Source organism: Marmota marmota, unplaced genomic scaffold (assembly GCF_001458135.2).
Source record: "Marmota marmota marmota unplaced genomic scaffold, marMar, whole genome shotgun sequence".
Taxonomy (NCBI): Eukaryota; Metazoa; Chordata; class Mammalia; order Rodentia; family Sciuridae; genus Marmota; species Marmota marmota.
In genome coordinates this window covers 16,502,778-16,524,102 of record NW_026000016.1, presented here as the reverse complement: position 1 = coordinate 16,524,102, position 21,325 = coordinate 16,502,778, and the positions used below count along the sequence as shown (strand labels likewise).

Below are 21,325 nucleotides of genomic sequence, written 5' to 3'. Positions count from 1 at the left end.
AAATGTGTGTGTATGTGCGTGCAAACGCAAGGGATCCAAGGAGATCTTTAAGATGGTAATATTTCACTAGGACATATTTCATTTACATTTAAAAGATAAATGCAATATCTGGGAATGATACAGCCTTGGTCTCCAGCTTGGTGCTATTGGGAGGAGGAAATTAAACCTTTTAGAGATGGGGCCTACTGGCAAACATGTTTTAGACAAAAGGTCAGAAAGCACAAAGCCATTGGGGAAGAGTTTTGTGAAGCTTAGTATGTCTGAAGGTGGATGAATAGAAACAAAGCTAAAAAGCATTCTGATCCCAAACCATGGAGAAACTTAAAAACTGGAAGAAAAAAAAAAAAGAATTTGGACTTCATTTGTAAGCTCCCTTTTCTGATCCATAAGAAAGCACTGGCAAGGTTGGAAGTGGGGTTGAGGAGGGCTAATGTGACAGTGTAATATTTGGGTGGTTTGGGGGGGTGCAGGGATTGAAGATAGGAGACCACCAATACCTTTCTTAAATGCACCTTCAACTGGAAGCCCCTTGGTGGTCTGAACTAAGGTCATGACTGTGGGATGGAGAATGAGAGATCAAAAAGAGACTGACCCATGGTAGGGGTTGGGGAGAAGAAGGATCAAAAGTGACTTTGAAGGTGGGTCACTGTTCACTGGGAAACAAATGATACAAATAACAATGAAAGGAAAATCAGAAGTCAGAAAAAAGATATGAAATGAAAAGAAATTCAACTATAGATTTGAAGAAATTTTTTTCTTTTAAGAGAGAGAGAGAATTTTTTCTTTTTTTTTTAATATTTATTTTTTAGTTTTCGGTGGACACAACATCTTTGTATGTGGTGCCGAGGATCGAACCCAGGCCGCACACATGCCAGGCGAGCGTGCTACCACTTGAGCCACATCCCCAGTCCAGAAAAAATTTTTTAAAGATAAATTAGAACTGAATTGTTTACAACTGAGGAAAAGGAACCTTGGTGATCAACATATTTGACATAGGAAGAGAAGCATCGTTGATGAAACAAGGTTCTTGATGGGTCAGGGCTCTGATTAAAAGCATAGAAGAGGAATTTGATTTAGGCAGGAAGAGAACTGCTTGTTTGGAGGCAAGAAAAAAGAGAGAAGGTAAAAACACCAAAAGACTTTGAGATAGACAAGAGGGAAGTTAATACAATGACCTCAAAATGATCAGTTTCTACTGATCAGTCAGGCACAGTGGTACATGCCTGCAATCCCAGTGACTCAGAAGGCTAAGGCAGAAGGACCATACATTTGAGACCAACTATGTAACTTATCGAGACAATGTCTCAAAATTAAAAATAAAATAATAAAGGGCTTGGGGTGGAGCTCAGTGATAGAGCACCACCACTGTGTACATTCCCTGGTAATGCAAAAAAAAAAAAAAAAATCAGTAGAAGATGAGGTAGCTTAGAGAGAAAGGAGGGTGGTATCAGCCACTCAAGGACAGCAGGGAAAACTCTGACTTTTACATAGTTTTGATGTTTAGACATCAATGCCATGAGACTCACTGGATTTTTCTAGAAACTGTCACTTTATTCTATGCCATGGACCACATCCATAATCTCTACTTGAGTGGTCAAGATGGTTCAGGACCAGTGTGGATAGATCAGCACAAAAATCCTACCACCACAACTAGAGAGAAGAGAGAGCACAAGCCTTCCAGATAATTGTGAATGTGTACTGAGGCCTGGCTCCATACCAGGTGCTGTGTTGCATGCTTGACTTAAATTATCTCAAGTGTCTATTTTAGGATTTTTTGAGTGTTTGACACAAATAATATACACACAAACATATATTCTCCTTTGTTTGCGAAAAGGAGAAGTTGCCAGTACACAAGATAAATAATTCACTTAGAGATTCACTCTTTCTCTTTGGTGTATCATGGTTCAGACATTTTGCTTTGCATCGTGTTATGGTCATGTATAAATGTACACAAAAGGTATCTATGCAACTTGTTATTTTCACTTTGTAATATATAATGAGTATCTTCCCATGCAAATGAATGAGACTTTTTATTAATACACTCACTAATAAAAAGATTGGGTTCAAAAGATGAGATGCAAGACAAGAGTTGTATGCAAATCTAAGCTACTTTGAAGGATTAGAGTAAAACGATAGAAAATATTTAGTAATAAAATGCAGACAAAAATAAAGTGGCATTATTAATAATAGGAAATAAATGAATTCAGAGGCAAATACATTAAGTCCCAAGAATGCTCAGAGCCTTATTTTTTCTCCAGACACCTTTATCTCTTACAAACACCTTTCACTCCTTTTCTCTCTTTATCATTTTTTTTCATCCTTAACATGCCTACAGTCTATGTCCTCTTTAAAGTCTTTAAGAGACCAAAGCAGCCTCTGCCTAAAATTCCCTTCCATCTGCTGGTGTTCAGATTCTCCTTAGGACATTCTCACTTCTTCTAACACACTGCATTTGGGCTCTCCTTCATTTTCTGTGCAGGCTTTTTGCACAATGTTATTATTCCTGTGCTGCTATGAGATTGTTCCCCGCTCTTTTTCTGGCCGTGTGATGTCTGTCATACTATCTCATTTAATTCTCTCTTTAAGGAAGATACTATGTTATGCTCCTTAAGGATCTCATAGGACTTGCACAAATTCACAAATAGTTATTTTCAGAGGCAAGAGTTAAATTCAGATTTACCTGATTCTAGAGGTGATTCATTTAGCCATGCTGCCTGGAAGGGAGACTGTAGCATTATCTTTATCTATGAGAATATCTTAGATGTGATTGTGGATAAATGGAAGCCAAGCCTAGGTTGACAGGCTAGGTTGACAATCCATTGTGTTTGCTCTGACCTCAATCACCTGATACCTAGTTTCCAAACAGTGCTTTTTTTCTCTAAGGCAAACCCCTGTCTAGTCAAGCTTTGCCTTTTCTCAGGTTCCTATATATCACTTCCAAAGTGAAAATTTAAGAAAAAATAGCAACTTCTACGCCCATTTGCAATCTGTTACGAATCACGAAAGCATATATATTTCTCCTCTTCATAGGAAAAAAAAAAACAACCCAGCTTTTTGATAGCTAGATCTGTACTAGAAAAGGTTGCCAATCCTTATTCCTGTGGTTTTGCTAATGAAATGAAAGTAAGTAGCTTTTATATTTGTCTTCACATCTTCCAACATTTATCAGTTCTTCTGGAGCAGTAGATGTGGCCTAGCTGTTCAGCACTTGAGCTCTGCGACTAGACATGTAATTTTAGCAGTTGGCAGACAAATAGTTTTTAACAGTTGGAAGAGAATATAAAATCCTTGTGGAAATACTGCAAAATAGAAGGAAAGATGGGAATCTGTTTTAAACACTTAGGAGAAGGCAGGTAGTTTCCACACAGCTAAACACAGTGATTTGTTTCAGGTTGGTCTGATGAACGCTGATTTATGTGAATTGATCTGAAGGAATATTAGATGTGAAAAGACTGTCTGTTGTTTTGTGTTGTAATCAATGATGATGATGGAGATCTTATTCCGGTGCTGCTGTGAATTATTCCCCTGAAGCTGTAAAGACAGCTTCAGCAAAGACGTGTGTGTATCTTGCTGGGTGTCCTTTCTGCTTCAGTTATTCTTTTGCCAGATTTTCATGGGGTTGGATCCTCTGGTCACTCGGGCTTTTGCTTTTATGTGAATTTATGCCCATTTCAAAATAATAAATACAGAAGAAAACAGCAGTGATGTTCAATCACTTCACCCCAGTGTTTTTTTCTATTTCTTACAGATATTACCATACTGTTTTCTTATGCATTTATTATTATTTTTCTTGTTTTTCTTCCCCTAGGATCTAAATTTTCCAGGGACATGACCCTCGCCCCACTTGTTGGATGTTCTATCTCTTGATCCCAGGACAGAACCTGATGCTTGAGTAGATACCCCAGAAATAAGTGTTGGCCGAATAATAAAATGAATGAGCTCATTTCATCTTTATAACAACCCTCTAGGCTAAACACTCCTATGTTTTATAAATGAAGAAACCAAATGGAAAGATATTAAGTAATTTGCTCGAATGGAGTTGCCAGGATGGTGAATGAGCATCATCTTAATGTGCCCATTACATTTAGAAGATTTTAGAAAGGTTATCTCTTCTGTCTCTTCACAATGAGCACAAATGACCTCAATTTTTGCTAGCAGATATCTTCTTTTCCTTTCAATTTTCTAGAGAAGACTCCCATAATGTTTTAGTTTTACTCTCAAAATCCTCCACTCTCTTTCCAGTACCATTTAAAAATTTTCAGTTTTTATTATTACAAAAGCAATGAATATTTACTGTAGAGAACAGAAAATAAAAGGGGGAAAAAAACCAAAAAAACAAAAGAAAATACTTGTAATCCATTCACAACCTTGTCTCACAGTAATAACCTCTAAAACATCAAACATCTTGCTGGTAATCATTACTGATAATGTAAAATATACAAATATATATTTTAAAATAGATTAATTATATCCTCTTTCATTGTATCTCATATATTATTTAGATATTTTCATATCAGTATTCATTAATGTTAAATGTGTAAGTGGAATTTCTGTTATGCAAAAGGAGATACCATAAATCAAAGCCTTTTTTCTCTTGAATTTTTACTTTCTTGGCATGTCACATTAATTATCTGTTTTCAACAATATTGAGGTGTAATCCACATGCTGTAAAAGTCATCCATTTTAAGTATAAGGTTCTATGAGTTTTATTGCATTTAAACAGTTGTGCCACTATTATTGTAATTCTGTTTTAGATGGTTCCAGAAAGTTCTAATTCTCTCTCTCTTTTTGAATTTTTTTGTAGTTTAGATGGATACAATACCTTTATTTTATTTATTTATCTTTATGTGGTGCTGACGATCGAACCCAGGGTCTCACACGTTCTAGGCAAGCACTCTACCACTGAGCTACAACCCCAGCCCTCTAATTCTCTTTTTAGAAGGGGACAAAGTCAAGTAAAATCTTTGAAATAGGCACCTTGTATATACAAAAGATGAACCTGGGCAGTAGTCCCTTTTATATGAGGTATTGCTGCCCAGTTTCAGTTACCTGATCTTTCGGTTACCTGCAGTCAACTGTGGTCCAAAAATATGAAACACAACAAAATTATTTAATGGAAAATGCCAGAAATATATCTTCCATCATCCTCTATCCTGCCCAGATGGTGAATCATCCCTTTGTCCAGTTGCATAGTCACTGATTAGCTATATCAGTTATCAGATCCATTGTAGTGGTAGCATACTGCTTATGCTCACAACGCTGACATTATTATGTTTTAGAACCATTATTTCTTATAATGGTTCTAAAACACAGGAGAATAGGCAGGCATGGTGGTGCACACCTGTAATCTCAGCTACTCAGGCAGGAGGATTACAGTTTCAAAGCAAGCCTCAGCAACTCAGCAAGGCTGTATGCAACCTAATAAGACCTTGTCTCAAAAATAAATAAGTAAATAAATAAATACAAAGGGCTAGGGATGTTGCTCAGTGGTTATGCACCCTTGGGTTCAATCTCTGGTACCAATGAATAAATAAATATTTTTAAAAGGTTGTTTCACAACAACAAGTGCTGGAGAGGATGTGGGGAAAAGGGTACTCTTGTACATTGCTGGTGGGACTGCAAACTGGTGCGGCCAATTTGGAAAGCAGTATGGAGATTCCTGGGAAAGCTGGGAATGGAACCACCATTTGACCCAGCTATTGCCCTTCTTGGACTATTCCCTGAAGACCTTAAAAGAGCGTACTACAGGGATACTGCTACATCGATGTTCATAGCAGCACAATTCACAATCGCTAGACTGTGGAACCAACCCAGATGCCCTTCAATAGATGAATGGATAAAAAAATGTGGCATTTATACACAATGGAGTATTATACAGCACTAAAAAATGACAAAATCATAGAATTTGCAGGGAAATGGATGGCACTAGAGCAGATTATGCTTAGTGAAGCTAGCCAATCCCTAAAAAACAAATACCAAATGTCTTCTTTGATATAATGAGAGCAACTAAGAACAAAGCAGGGAGGAAGAGCAGGAAGAAAAGATTAACATTAAACAGATACATGAGGTGGGAGGGAAAGGGAGAGAAAAGGGAAATTGCATGGTAATGGAGGGAGACCCTCATTGTTATACAAAATTACATATAAGAGGTTGTGAGGGGAATGGGAAAATAAACAAGGAGAGAAATGAATTACAGTAGATGGGGTAGAGAGAGAAGATGGGAGGGGAGGGGAGGGGAGATAGTAGAGGATAGGAAAGGTAGCAGAATACAACAGTTACTAATAGGGCATTATGTAAAAATGTAGATGTGTAACCAACGTGATTCTGCAATGTGTATTTGGGGTAAAATTGGGAGTTCAAAACCCACCTGAATCAATGTATGAAATATGATATGTCAAGAGCTTTGTAATGTTTTGAACAACCAATAAAAAAAAAACCTGATTTGAACATGGGAAGAAAAGAGGATACAGAAGAACTCATCCTAAAGGGAAAAGGAGCCAAATGATTAATCACCAGTCAACACAGTCAAAATTTAAGGAGTGGTGGTTACTGAACAAACCTACTACAGCTCAACTACACTGGTGACTTGAGAAGAATCCCCAAGAAAGAGTTCTGTAGCTCCCTGATAGAGTCAAGCAATGTCCTTGTGGGCTTTCCCTAACAGTGTCAAGAGGTGAAAGCCACTGTCCATCTAACTTCAGTGAAGATTTCAGGTTTTCTATGGACTCGTGGGGACTCATAACTAGTTGATCCAATCATCAAGAAGCCTTGATGTAGGGAGGAACACAGGTCCTGGGTAAAGACAAACATCTGCCAAAGGAGTAACAGGAAGGGCAGCAATATCATCAGAGGTCTGGGTATAATATTCAAAAGAAAGAGCATTCAGTAAAAACTGAGGTCCAGGCTGATTCACAAGCAAGTAAAACTTCCTTGGAGACTTCCAGAAATGCTTGGAGGAAAGAAAGTTTACAAAGGACTGTAATTCCTGTGTGAGAAGGAAATGAGACCTCATAATTTAAGTGGTTCTCGGGGTCACCCAATCACACAAATCAGGATTAGAAGTCATTGGGAGTTTTAGAATCATGTATGACCCTAAAAAGTCTGTAAAACCATAACTGAATGATATGCCTTGCATCCAACAGAAGATTGGAAAGAGAGAGACACCTCTAAGAGTGTACCATAATGTTCTCAACATTATAAGCCTCGTCTGAGAAAATACTCACGTGCTTTGAGACATAAATATTTTTTTATAAAAGCACATGTCTTGTCCTGATAAAATTATTTCATTAAATGTTCCTTTTGCTGTGGCAATGACTAAAAAAATAAAAAATAAAAAAATAAAAGGTTGTTTCAGTCAGTTTTGTCATCACTGTGACCAAAAGACCTACCAAGAACAACACAGTGGAGAGAAAGTTTATTTGGGGCTGACAGTTTCAGAGATCTCAGTTCACAGATGGACAACCCCATAGCTCTGGGCCTGAGGTAAAGCAGAACAGCACAGCAGAAGGGTATGGTGGAAGAAAGCTGCTCAGGATATGGAAAGGAAGCAGAAAGAGCTCCACTCACCAGAAACAAAAATATGTACCCCAAAGTCATGCGCTCAGTGACCTACCTCCTCCAGACACACCCTACCTGCCAAGGCATGGTGTTAATCCATTCAAGTGGATTAATGCATTGATTGTTCTCTAACCCAATCATTTTACCTTTAAACTTTCTTGCACTATCTCACACATGAGCTTTTTGGAAGACACCTCATCTAAACCATAACAAAGGGTTGTAGATATAGCTCAATGATAAAGCATCCCTGGGTTCAATTCCCAGTATTGCAAATGAATAAATAAAACACAAGAGAGTGATGCTGGCAATTTTATTACAGTATATTGCTATAATTGTTCTATTGTATTATTATTGTTATTTCTCTTACTGTGCCAGATTTATAAATTAATTTTTTTATCTTAGGTGTTTACTTATAGGAAAAAAAAAGCAACAAAAAGGACAGAGTACAGTCTTTTGCATATACAATGGAGCAGGCATCCATTGGGAGCCTTGAACTGTATTCCTGAAGATAGGGGGCACTACTATAATCTCTGCATTACTTCATTTATAGGGTCATGCACGGTTTAGATGACTGTGTTTTTACCACTTTGAATGAAGTGCAGAACCCTTATTTTCATTTGGGTCCATTTAATCATCCTATTTTTAAAATATAGTTGTCTATTTTCTCTATATACATTGAGCAACATGTCACATGGTGTAATAAGTTTTATTTTAAACATGAAATATTAAGAAATACATGAGAAGTAGGTTAGGATATTGTACTTGCCCTACTTTTGCCCTTTTCAATGTTCTTTTTTACTCCAACCCTGCACTACGTGAACATGCCAGTCTGTTTTTAAGCCTTTCCTTCCACTCCTGTTTCCTCCTTTTAATTCCTACTTATCAAGGTTTTGTTTTGTTTATGGGTATTATTCCAGTATGTTTCCTTTAAATTGCACTTTTGTCTTCTCTGCTGCTTGCCTTTAACTTTGTTTATGAAGGTAGAAAGACAGTCTGAGGAAGAAGCTGCTGCCAGGTTGGCTACACTTAGCTACTATGTAGCCATGTGACCTTGTACAAGTTATTTAGGTCTCATTTTCTTTCACCTGTGTAAAATTGATAGAATCATTTCATATAGTTTCTGTGTGTATGTGCACTTATTTGCACATAGGTGCTAGGGATTGAGCCCAGGGCCTCTTACATGGCTAAGCAAGCCTAGTCCTCTAAGGGTCTCAAGGGATTAGTCCCTTGTCCTCTAAGGTCACTATTAGCATTAAATGAGTTGGGCTTACAAAATACTTAGCACAGTACATGGAATTTGTTATTTTATAAATAATAGCTATTATCATAATTTATAGAAAACTTGGATGCTAATGTAGTTAAATTTATTTTCCCATTAGCTATAGATGCTATGCTTAGAAATTACCCCCAAACTGTATGAATATTCACCTATATTTTCTGGAAAATTCTAGAACATCTTTAGTTTTATCCATAACCCATATAGAATGTATTTTGCTGCATTATTATGAAGTGAGGACCTGATTACATATTTTTTTGCTATATAGTTAATCAGTTTACCCAACATTTATTGAATAAATCATTCATCGCTCACATATTTGAAATGCTATCTTTATCATATACAAATTCCCACACCCATATTTACTAATTCCTGAAATCTCTGTTTTCTTTCATACATGAAATGAAATTAATAATTCCTGCATTGTCTACCTACTGCTGTTTTATTCATTGTGACTTTATGTTTTGATATCCAATTGAGAAGTGTCACCTTATAGTTATATCTTTCAAAGTTTCTAGGATATTCTTGTATATTAATATATTAACTAATACCAAATAATATCAAGTACATAGATTAATTTGATGAAGACTCTCTTTTACAGTATAATATTTCCATGTAGAAACATTCATGTTCTTAAATACATCAGTAAAACTTTATAGTTATCTTATTATTAATCATGAATATTTCCTATTAACATTATTCCAAAATATGTCATACTTTATGTAATTAAGAATACTGTTTCTTCAACCATTTTTTCATAACTAGTTATTGGTCTTATATAGAAATTTATCTTTTTTATAAATTGCTATTATAACAAGACAACTTATTGAGCTTTTCATTTTTAAAAATTTTTAAGTTGATTTTACTCTTTTTCAAGCAATCACATCATTTACAAATATAGTAATTGGATCTTCTCAAACCTAATATTTATACCTCATTTTTTCTTCTGTTACATTGGCTAGAACATTTAAAATAGTTTCATGATGACAGTGACAGAAACATTTATTTATTTTTTTCTTTCTTTAGTGGTGATGTTCCCTTCTTTAATGACAGTCTCTTTTGTTTTGTCTGCTGAGGATAACATTGGCTTCCCAATATTGTCTCCTTTTACACTTGTTTTAAACCTGCCCTTTCTTAGGCTACAATCAACAGAAATAACATAGAAGCTCATTAATTCTATTTTCATACTAACAATATTTTTCTCAGTGATTATCCATTATTTAATTCAAATATTGTATGCACCCTAGGTCTTCTAAGAGGTGATTTTAGGAAAGAAAGAAAAAAAACAGATTTCATTTTGATTTCGCTATTTTCTTCTTGTTACCTTTGCAGAAGAAAGGCTGATGAGGTGTTGCTCTTTCTCATTGGTTACCATCTCGGTGATGCTGAACATGTGTCCCACCAGTTTCCCCACGGGCTTGGTGCTGATATTGGGGTGCCACAACCGGAGGACTTTATCATCTCCTAAAAAGGAGGATGGTGAAAGATTATTTATTTTCTCAAGTGGTCAAAATTTTAAAAGTATCTCTCCCATTCAATCACATCCTTATCCTTCTTTTAATAAGTAATCACAGCCCATTTCTTCCAGGACAAATTCTGTGATTGACTTGCTAAGGGCCTAGGCTTGATCTGTATCTGCTGTTTCTTGTCAAGGCTGTTTTGTTGTACTTGTATTTATACATACAAATGTGAGTTCTCATAAATATTTGATGAGTATTTTTCTTGATTCAATACTTTCCTACTCCTTCATGCATTAATGTATTATTTATGCTTTATTTATTTCCAAAAAGTATTTAAGGCAGCTGTTCTTTTATTTTCACATTCTTAAATTATGCAAACATTATAATAATAAGAAAAATCAAGGTAACAGGAAAACTACACATAATATCTACCACTAGAACAAATCAACTGTTTTTATTTTTCCATCTTCCCTTCTAACACATATCCATAAGCTCATATAATTTATAGGTAATTACTATCATGGCACAGACAGTTGTTTTTTTTATGATCTGGGTACATGGTAGAAGATTTAAATAGTAGAAAAGAGTATAATTTTTGCAAAATAAAGTCTTTTCCCCATAATTCCCATAATCCCTAGTTCTACTCCCTCTAGGAAATCAGTGTCAACTTAAAAATATAAATCATATATGATTCTGGATATGTTTTATGCCCATTTTTTAAGATAAAAATCTCACTATTTGCCCAGGCTGGCCTGAAAAACTTGGGCTCAAGTGATACTCCTGCCTCAGCCTCCTGAGTGACTAGGACTACAGGTGTACACTACCAGGACCAGCTCTCACTATGTATTATTTTATGCTCATGGACGACTGTGGGTCCATGGCCTCATAATTATCATTTTAGTTGCAATTGTACCATTTTGTTCTGCTTTTCAAAAATTATTTTCATTTTAATTGATCCATAGTAATAATGTTTCATATATTCATATATATATATATATATATATATATATATATATATATATACATATTACATTGTCACATTTTAGTATATATATACAGTTTGAAATGATTGGACTAATTGTCATATATTACACCTCAGACATTTTTTGTGTGTGTTGGAAACATTCAAAATCCTCTCTACTCACTATTTTGAAATATTCAATTACTTGTTGTCAACCAAAGCTATCCTACTGTGCTACAGAACATTAAAAGTTATTCCTCTTGTCCAACTGCATTTCTGTAACCATTACCATCTTTTATTCACCTCCCCCCCACCCCTCACACACCCTTCGCAGGCTTTGGTAACCACAATTTTACTCTCTACTTCTTTGAGATCAACATTTTAGCTTCCTAGGTACAGAATAGAGGACACAGAAACCAATCCACAAAACTACAACTACCTTATATTTGATAAAGGGGCTAAAAGCTTCAACAAATGGTGCTGGGAAAATTGGAAATCCATATGCAACAAAATGAAACTGAATCCCTTTCTCTCGCCATGCACAAAAGTTAATTCAAAATGGATCAAGGAGCTTGATATCAAATCAGAGACACGCCGTCTGATAGAAGAAAAAGTTGGCTACGATCTACATACTGTGGGGTCGGGCTCCAAATTCCTCAATAGGACACCCATAGCACAAAAGTTAATAACTAGAATCAACAAATGGGACTTACTCAAACTAAAAAGTTTTTTCACAGCTAAAGAAACAATAAGAGAGGTAAATAGAGAGCCTACATCCTGGGAACAAATCTTTACTCCTCACACTTCAGATAGAGCCCTAATATCCNGTTTTGAACAGCCAACAATAAAAAATTAAAAAAAAAACATTTTAGCTTCCTAATATAAATGAGAATGTGTGGTATCTGTCTTTCTGTACCTGACCTATTTCAGTTATAATGGCCTCCAGGAACATCTATGTTGCTGCAAATCACAGGATTTCATTCTTTTTTATGGCTGCATAACCTTACGTTGCTATTTAACAATTTCTTAACCATTTGTTCTTTCACCATTCTTAACCATTAAATTATTTAGATCTTTCTAGTTTTTTAATTTTTTTCAGCTATACTGTAATGTACACTTATTTGCATGATTTTTTTTTCTTTTGGGTTATTCACTGAGGATAAATCCTCAAGAGTGGGATCATTATATTAAGGGCTATAAACATTGTTATGACTTTAAAATACTGATGGGTTACTTTCCAAAATAGTTGTACCAAATCTCAAGGCTACCAGTTTTGTTAGACTCTGGTCAGCACATGAATATTATCATGATTTAAAATGTTTGGTGTTTTAGTAGATCCAAAATGATATTTTATTTTTATCTCAATTTAATTTATGATAGTATTATTTTCTCCTATACATATTTGCTAATTTTATCTCCTTACTCTGTAGATTGTTTGACCATATCTTTTTACCATTGATCTATTACAATTCCAATGGTATGAAAAATAAAATTTGAGTGAGTTTGTTACAGCAGCCTGCATTATCAGAACTAACATGATTGTAATCCATTTATGTCTTTTAAAAGAGTAACTTAATCTATGTGTAATAGTTTCTAACATATGAAATATTTTTAAGATATTGGATTTTCTATTTTACCAACAACTCATTAAATGTCATCCTGGAAGTTGACTCATAAAAATAGCAAATAATTTCAGGTTGAGATCCTAGAAATTATATAATCCAACCTTCTTATAAGAAACTAACTCCTAAAGATTAAGTTATTCTAATCAAATGATTTAATTTAGTGATTCAAATATATTCTGCTCAGAAGCACACAGCAGAAAATGAAATTGAGTTAGGATTATTGTGATGCATTCCTGAGCATCTTACATATTACCAAGGACCTTTAGGCTACTAGACAAAAAGATTATATAATAGCATTATAACTATATATATATATATATAATTTAAGTTATTAAGAATAACAATTTACATGAACACCTGAAATCCAACATGGTAATCTTATTTAATTTGGTAATGTGTTTGACCATGCAAAGGAGCTATTTGCTGTTATATATTGGGCTATTTATGTAAATGGACTTCTCCATGTTGAAAGAGCCAGTAGAGGAACAACTAGACGCCAAGATAGTCAGATATTCAGAATCCAGCCAAATGTGATAGGTTCAGATGCTTCCGTAATTCAGATTATTTTTTTGGGTCCCATGAAAAAGGAGCATGGTATATTTTCTACCCTATTCTTTCTCTATTCATCCTCCCAGTGTTAGTATAGTAACACAACTCCAGCTGCTAGACTCTAAGTTATTTGAGGCCAGAACTTTTTCTTGTTTACTCTGGTGTTTCTGGTGTGTAACATATAGTAGGAGTTCAACTAATATCTATTGAACAATTTCAGTAACTTCAGTGTGGATATGAATCAGAAGCTTTAACTATCAAGGGCTAAAGGACAGGGGAAACATGCATGTAAATTGAAAATAAATCTTTGTTGAACATTTATCTAACTCCTCTGGGAAAGTGAACTGCTTTCATTTCAGAGACTCTCGGATCCTGAAATATCATCAGAAACAGGCTGGAAAAAGCAGAGAACATCTGAATCTTAGTTTCTGTTTCTCAAGTAACTTCTATGGACTGAATCATGTTCCTTCAAATTTTATATGTAGAAACCCTAATCCTCACTGTGATGGTATTTGTAGATGAGTCCTTTGGGATGAGGTCATAAGGACGGAGTCCTTATGATGGTCCATATGTGAGGAACCAGACAACTCTCCACTGCTCTGTCTTTTGAGGGCCACAGCCAGAGGAAGGCCACTTATAAGTCAGGTGAATAGCCCTCACTAGGAACTGACCATTCTGGCACCTGGACCTTGGACTTCAGCCTCCAGAACTATAAGAAAATAAATTTCTGTTGTTTAAGACACCCAGTCTCTTATTACATTATAGCAGCCCAAGATGACTTAAAATATCAATCCAGATATTTTAAGGACTATGGTAGATGAGTAAGTGGGATATTTCTCAAATTTAAGATTTCATGTTATCCTTATTAATAGCAAGAATAAAAATTTCTTGAGAAATTACCGTACACTTGCTATTTTGCTAAATGTTAAGGATACAAAGAAATTCCCTGTTAAAAGTCTACTTTGCAAAAAAAAAACCTTTTAGACTTAATTTTAATATTTCCTCTCTAGCACCTTCCTTGATCACTCTCCCCAGGCCCTGATGGACTTAAGACTTTTTAGTGTTCTCAGAGTGTTTTCATCAGACTTCTTTTATAGCACTAATCCTGATTGATTATAGTTTTATGTTTACATATCTGCTTATTGTTTATCCGATGAGTCTTTGTTTTAGTCAGCCTTTTCACTGCTGTGACTAAAAGATCTAACCAGAACAATTTTAGGGAAGAAGAGTTTCATTGAGGACTCAAGGTTTCAGAAGTCCTAGTCCATTGAAGGCTGGCTCCATTCCTCTGGGCTCAAGGTGAGGCAGAACATCATGGTAGCAGAGTGTGGCATAAGGAACCAGCTCACATGGTGATCAGGAAGCTGAGAGAGAGGTCTCCACTTGCCAGATACAAATATACACTTAAATCCACACCCCATCACTTCAATTACCACTCAGTTAATCCCTATCAGAGGATTAATCCACTGATTGGGTTAAGACTCTCACAACCCAATCATTTCTTCTCTGAACCTTCTTGCATTGTCTCAATAACTGAAAGCATGAGCTTTTGGGGGACACCTCACATCCAAATCATAATAGTCCTGTATTTCTGTTTATGACAATCCTTGACAACTATTAAGTGCTTGATTATTATTTGCTAAGTAAAATGAGTTGGTTAGCAGATTCTCTCATGAAGTGGTTAAGAATGCATATTCTGGGTAAGCCAGTTTTGATTTGAAACCTATCTCCATCATTCCCTAGTTCTATGATATTGAGTAAGTTGCTTCACCTAAGTGTTTGCATTTTCTTATTTTTATAATGGGGATAAATTAACTTAGGTCATAATTTTATCATGAAACTAATTGAGATTGTGTATATGCAACTGAAAAGATCTTGGACTATAAGTTGAATATTATTACCACTATTATTATCATTTTTCTAGGTCCCTGCCTTGAACAGAGCATTCTACAAAATGTTTGGAAGAGAGTGAGAGAAACTCTTATAGATATATGAAGCAAGGTCCCTGCTTTTGAGTGTTTATAATCCAACAATAGCAGTAAGGCACACAAAACATATGGAAGGAAAGTAGGTATTCACAGAAAATGTCAAATATGAAGACAGGATTTTATATTGCAAATAATATATTATGACTCATAAGGAGCATGTCCTGTTTCTTTGTTATTTTTCTTCTCTTTTTTAACTAAGCCAAGATTTAGATAAAGCCACTCACCAGAGGATTTTCTTTCTTTTAGCAAGCTCTTATCTCAGTTGGTGAGTCACTTGATCCAAGTACATTGCTTTTCATGAAATGAGCTGGCTCAGTTCAGAGATGAATACAGAGGAGAGAGCACCTCTAACAAATCAGATGATAGTGGTCCAGGAACAACGCAAGGCTGGGAGCAAAGACAACTGACTCAACTAGATAACTAGTTGTGCAATTGTGGAAAATTGTTTATAAGTGTCCCTGCATATTTAACCTGCTCAACTATGCTTCGCAAAACAGCTCTTATTGTATATTTTGAGTCATTGGCCAGTACGTACTGTACACTTCACAATGTGCTTGGCTGAGTCACTAATCAACAAGAGTATTCTCCTGGGAAAAACATGTTTTCAGTTATTGAGAATTTGCATTTTCTACTAACAGAGGCTTCAAAACTGTGAAATTTAATAAATTATGCATGGTGAAATGTATTGGTTTCTTGCTGGTCATGCTGTTAAATGTTTGATTTCTTTTGCAAAAGCTAGAAAAACTATAACTAATAAGTTTTCAAAGCTGTAGAGCAGGATTTTATAATATAATGAACACTGAGTTTAATGGAATCATTTAAGTTCCAGAACTTTACTAAACACATTTCCCCCAGACATGATTAAAATGCTAACATTATATTAAAGCTGGTATTTTGTTTGTGTGTGTGTGTGTATGGGGCTATTGGTGATTGAACTCAGGGGTACTTGACCACTGAGCCACATCCCCACTCCTATATTGTATTTTATTTAGAGACAGGGTCTCACAGAGTTGTTTAGCCCCTCACTTTTGCTGAGGCTGGCTTTGAACTTGCAATCCTCCTGCCTCAGCCTTGCAAGGCACTGGGATTACAAGCATGTAGCCAAAGCTGGTGTTCTTAAAAGTTTTATTTTCTTTTAAGTGAGAACAAAGGGCTGTCCAAAGCACCTGGTTAAGATGAATGTGAAAGCATTATATGATGATTATATTTTAAAAATTAAATCTCAGTTTGGCCACATATTTAAGTACTGTTTTGTCAAAGGGTTTTTTTTTGGCGGGGGGGATTTGGGTTGAAATAGAGTATTAAAATTTTTCCTAATAATAAAGACTTGCAATGGTGGGGGCAGAATCTAGTGGTTTGCTTCTTAGGCATTGCTTTCATTTGGATCTGGAATGTTCCCCAAAGGCCCATGTGCTAAAAGTCTTAGTCCCCAGCTTGTGATGCTATTGGAAGGTGGTGGAACTTTTAATAGGTGGGACCTAGTTGGAGGAAGTTAGGTCATTGGAATCATGCCCTTGAAGAGGACATTGGGTCCCTAGACCCTTCCTGTCTCTCTCTTTGGTTCCTGGTTGCCATGAGATGAACAGCTTCCTCTGCCACATATTCCCACCATGTCATACTGAGCCCTACAAGTCCAAACCAACAGGCCAAGTAACCATGGACTGAAATCTCTGAAACTATAGCACAATAAGTCCATTCTCCTTTCAATTTGATTCTCTCGGGTATTCTGTCACAGTGATAGAAAGCTGACTGATTCAGTCATGTTTGGTGCTCCATTTCCACCACGCTGTGCAATCCTTCTTTCATCTCTTGGGGCACCCACTACTACTTTGTCTTGTAGTCCAGGCCAGGAAATGTCTCCATTTCCATTGCCCATGATAGATCATACATCTTGTTGGGTAATAATTAGCAATGAGCAGTGAAATGCAGGCAAGGTCACAAGTGTTCTTTTAAATTACTTTAGGTTCTTCTTTAAACTATGTCCAAAGTAAACAAGAAAGTGTGACAGTTAATTTGTAGAAAGGAAACAGAAGCAAAAGGAGCTAATTGGGAAATATGTCAAAAGAAAAGGATTAATGGGATTAACTCTTGATAGGGTCCGTTGATATTGACATGAAGTTAGGAATTATGGCTAAAGGTGTCTCTATTTATCTGGGAAGGAAGATTTTTTTAGTAGTTTAGGTGCACTAAGGTAACTTCTGACCAGCAATTGACCCAATGACCATATTAACATGGGATTGACTTGTAGATGAAGCCCCCCTAAATAGGACGGCCACCATGACAGTTCCAGAGAGGACCAACTAAGGTAAAAAACTCCACTGCCTGATGTGAAGGAGTTGAATATCTAATTGGCGAAGAGTACAGAAGGTGGTCCCCAGTTCTGGTAAACATCAAACAGTAATAAAATTGGGGAAAAAAGAAAATTAGCATTTTCTTCTTTGTTGTTCTCTGCTTGGAGACAGTCTACTCTCTCCCTTGAAAGTGCTTTCTATTTAAGCCTCACTTTTATCTTATTTTATTTCTACCTCACTTTCACTTCTAATAAAGTTCTCCTGCATGACTTTTGGTGTCTGAGTTTAAATCTTCTTTCACTAGAGCACAAGAACTTAGAGTTTCGGCTCCTTGCTTTCCTATGACAATTAAGTGTAAAGACAGCTAAACTCCTACTTCAGGGGTAAGTATATCTCCCCTGAGAGCACAAAGCGAATTTTTTTTTCAAGTATACTATGCATTCGAACTTAATACTTAAATTTGTGCTCAACTTTAGGCCTTCTACAATACTTACTTGAAATTAACTTATAGTTAAATTATAATTATAAAAATAATATAGCATTCTTTTGGATAGCAAAACAAGTAAAAACAATGTATTAGAAATTTAGTTATAAACTTATTCTTAAGTTTAGTCATAGCCTGGCTACTAATAAACTGTTTAATTTTCAATATTTAATCTCTCCCTGTTGCTTATATTTTCCTCAATGAGGAAATTGAACTACATGCTTTCAGAGATCCTCCTGACCTAAAATACTATGGTTACAATTTTCCAAGAACTGCCTGTTCTTAGGAAGGTAAACTAAAAATATATTTTGAAAAATCTGGGACCCAGTTTGTTAATTAAGTATTATTCTAATAAATAGTTATTGCTTTCACTCAAGAAAACAAAACATTAATTTAAGTATTAACTTTGAATACATAGTATACTTAAAAAATTAGCTTTGTGCTCTCAGGGTATATCTCAGATAGATATACCTATTCTGAAGTAGGAGCTTAGCTATCTTTACACTTTATAGTTTGCAAAATAGGCACTTTAGGGTGAGGCAGCTGACTCTAAGGAGAATCCAGGCATTGCCTGCCGTGAGTATTTGGGAATAAGAATTGAAGGTATCTTACCTGGTAGGGGCCAATAGCACTCACTCATTTAACATCTTGGTTCTTTTAATGGGTATTTTTGCTCTAATGTCTTTAGGCAAATGATATATTTACTAAATTTTATTTTATTTTTTAAGGAAAGAGGTTTTTTAAAATTTTCTATTCTTACTCTTTTTAAACTTTGGTTTTGCAATACAGGACATTTTCTTGATGTATGTTTGTTTATATTTCTGCTTTGCTCACTTGCATCTTACCTATAAGTCTCCTTACCTATAATGCACGTTAGTCTTCCCCCTCCTGAAGGCAGTCTGGGATCCCCAATACCCTTCCTCTCTAACTAGATCTTTTCCCATCAACAGAAGGAATGCCCTCTTGGGTGTTTAATTAACATTTGAACTTTAGGTTCAAAAATTGAGCTTTTGTTTGCTTAGATGGAAAATCCACCTAAGCATCTTCTTCCTCATATCTGTGTCACTATGAACATAATGATGTTTTTCCATTTCCCACCTTACAAAATTGTAGTTGGCTGATCTTTTTTTTCTAATCTACAATATCATTCTGCATGAATTGCCTTATGAATCATTCATTTCCAATTTTTTTGCTTTGTTTTGGATTTTTTATTTTGTTTTGCTTGGTTTTTTTGGGGGGGGAGGAAGGGTTGAACCTAGGGTCTTACTCATGTTAAGCATGCACTTTACCACTAAGCTACACCCATAGCCCCACTTCCAATGTCCTTGAAATTTGCTTTTTCTTTTCTTTTTCCATGATACCTATGATAATTTAGACCCTCTCCATCTCATTCATGACAGCGGTAACAGCCTTCTAAACACAACCTCAGATTTCTTTATTCCAACAAAACCTTCACACATCTGCCAAAGTAATTTTGCCTATGTATTATAAGTGGACCGAACGGATATTTATTGAGACCTTACTACGTGCCAGGCATGTATTAGCTCAATTAATCTCAAACACTACATGATATGTTTTTTCTTACCATTGATATCATTAGCAAACATACATTGAGCACTTACTGTGCAGAAGACACGGTACTAAGTACTTTATTTAAATTACTTGAATTCTTTTGAGCAGATACTACAGTCAACTCTACTTACAGATGAGATTGAAATTTTAGGGAAATAAATAATCTGCCCACCACACTGCTTGCGAGTGAATTCGTACCTAGACAATCTGACTCCAAAGTGCAGTAAAATAAAAAGTCAGTGTTATACAGGAGGAGTTTGCATCTCAAAAAGTGTTTCAGGTTGGGCGTGGTGGCGTACACCTGTAATCCCAGTCACTTGTGAGGCTGAGGCAGGAGGATTACAAATTCAAAGCCAGACTCAGTAAAAGTGACACACTAAGCAACTCAGTGAGACCCTGTCTCAAACATAAAAAATGAAAAGGGCTGAGGATGTGACTCAGTGGGTGAGCACCCATGGGTTTAATCCCTGAAAAAAAAAAGAGTGTTTTGGTCCTCTATCTTTCCCCTAAAACTTCTCACGATGTCATCTTTCCCCTCTCAGAAGATGACCTTGTTTCCCATCTTCTACCTTACTTGCCCCTAGATAGTTGGTATTCAAGGTTCTAAACTTGGTCCTCTTCTCTGTTAACTCAAAGTCATTAGCTCTTGACCTTTTTGGTCATGGAATCCTTTTAAGAATTTGACAAATTTGGCTTTATCCCCCCCAAAATACGCAAATAAAGATACAAGCTTTGTTATATTTTAGGAAGCTTTAAAATTTAGGAACTCATGCTCTCATTTGTAAAAATAGGTTTTTACATGGATTAAAGCTCTAAAAGTAAAACCATAAAGCCAAATAATAAAAGCAAGTTAAAATAAAATCTAGAAAATCTTGTTTCACCGATTCCTAGGCTGAGGAAAGCTTTTCTAAGTGTGTCCCCAAGTCAAGAAGCCACACAGAATGCGACATACAGATTTGACTTCATAAAATTTTATAAATTCCCTAAAAGGTTATTCCCAGCAGTAAAATAGGAGAGCACTCTTTGCAAGGCAGAAAATCTATTTATAATGGGAACTGTCCTCTTACCTCCAGTGACAACCACATTTGCTTTTACACAGTAGCAAAATGTATTTGCTCCTCTTGGCATAGCAAACTCTCTGACAGGCCTGGAAAACAAACAGATATAAGATATCTACATTTTTCTTTATAAAGCTAATTTCAACTTATAAATTCTATTTAACATACTCATTATTAAATGGTTTGTAAATCCATTTGCTCACAGAAAATGTAAATAATGATTGAATCATTACTGATCTACAGGATCTACTTACTCCATGCAGACGTCCACGTGGCATGGGTTTGGGCCCCAGCTCTTGGTGCAATTGGGAAGTGGTGAAACCTTTAAGAGTTGGAGCCTCATGGGAGGTCTTTTGGTCATGGGGGTGTGTGATTGAAGGGGTTTGGAGAAACCCATCCCCATCCTCTTCTTCTCTTTGCTTCCTAGGTGCCATGAGGTGAACAGTTTGTTCCATTATAAGCTCTCACTATCATGGCGCTGCCTCTCCATGGTCAACTGACCGT

At 35.8% G+C, this 21,325-nt stretch overlaps 1 protein-coding gene across 1 annotated transcript in view; it reads right to left on the bottom strand.

Moving 5' to 3' along the window:
• The window catches only part of Wdr64 (WD repeat domain 64), a 140,074-nt gene that overhangs the window by 54,291 nt on the left and 64,458 nt on the right, over positions 1 to 21,325 (bottom strand). The window contains exons 9-10 of the mRNA XM_048809781.1: positions 20,831 to 20,910; positions 10,158 to 10,297 (exon numbers count right to left, since the gene is read on the bottom strand). Coding sequence (XP_048665738.1) covers positions 10,158 to 10,297; positions 20,831 to 20,910 — 220 coding nt within the window. The remainder of the gene's footprint in view (positions 1 to 10,157; positions 10,298 to 20,830; positions 20,911 to 21,325) is intronic.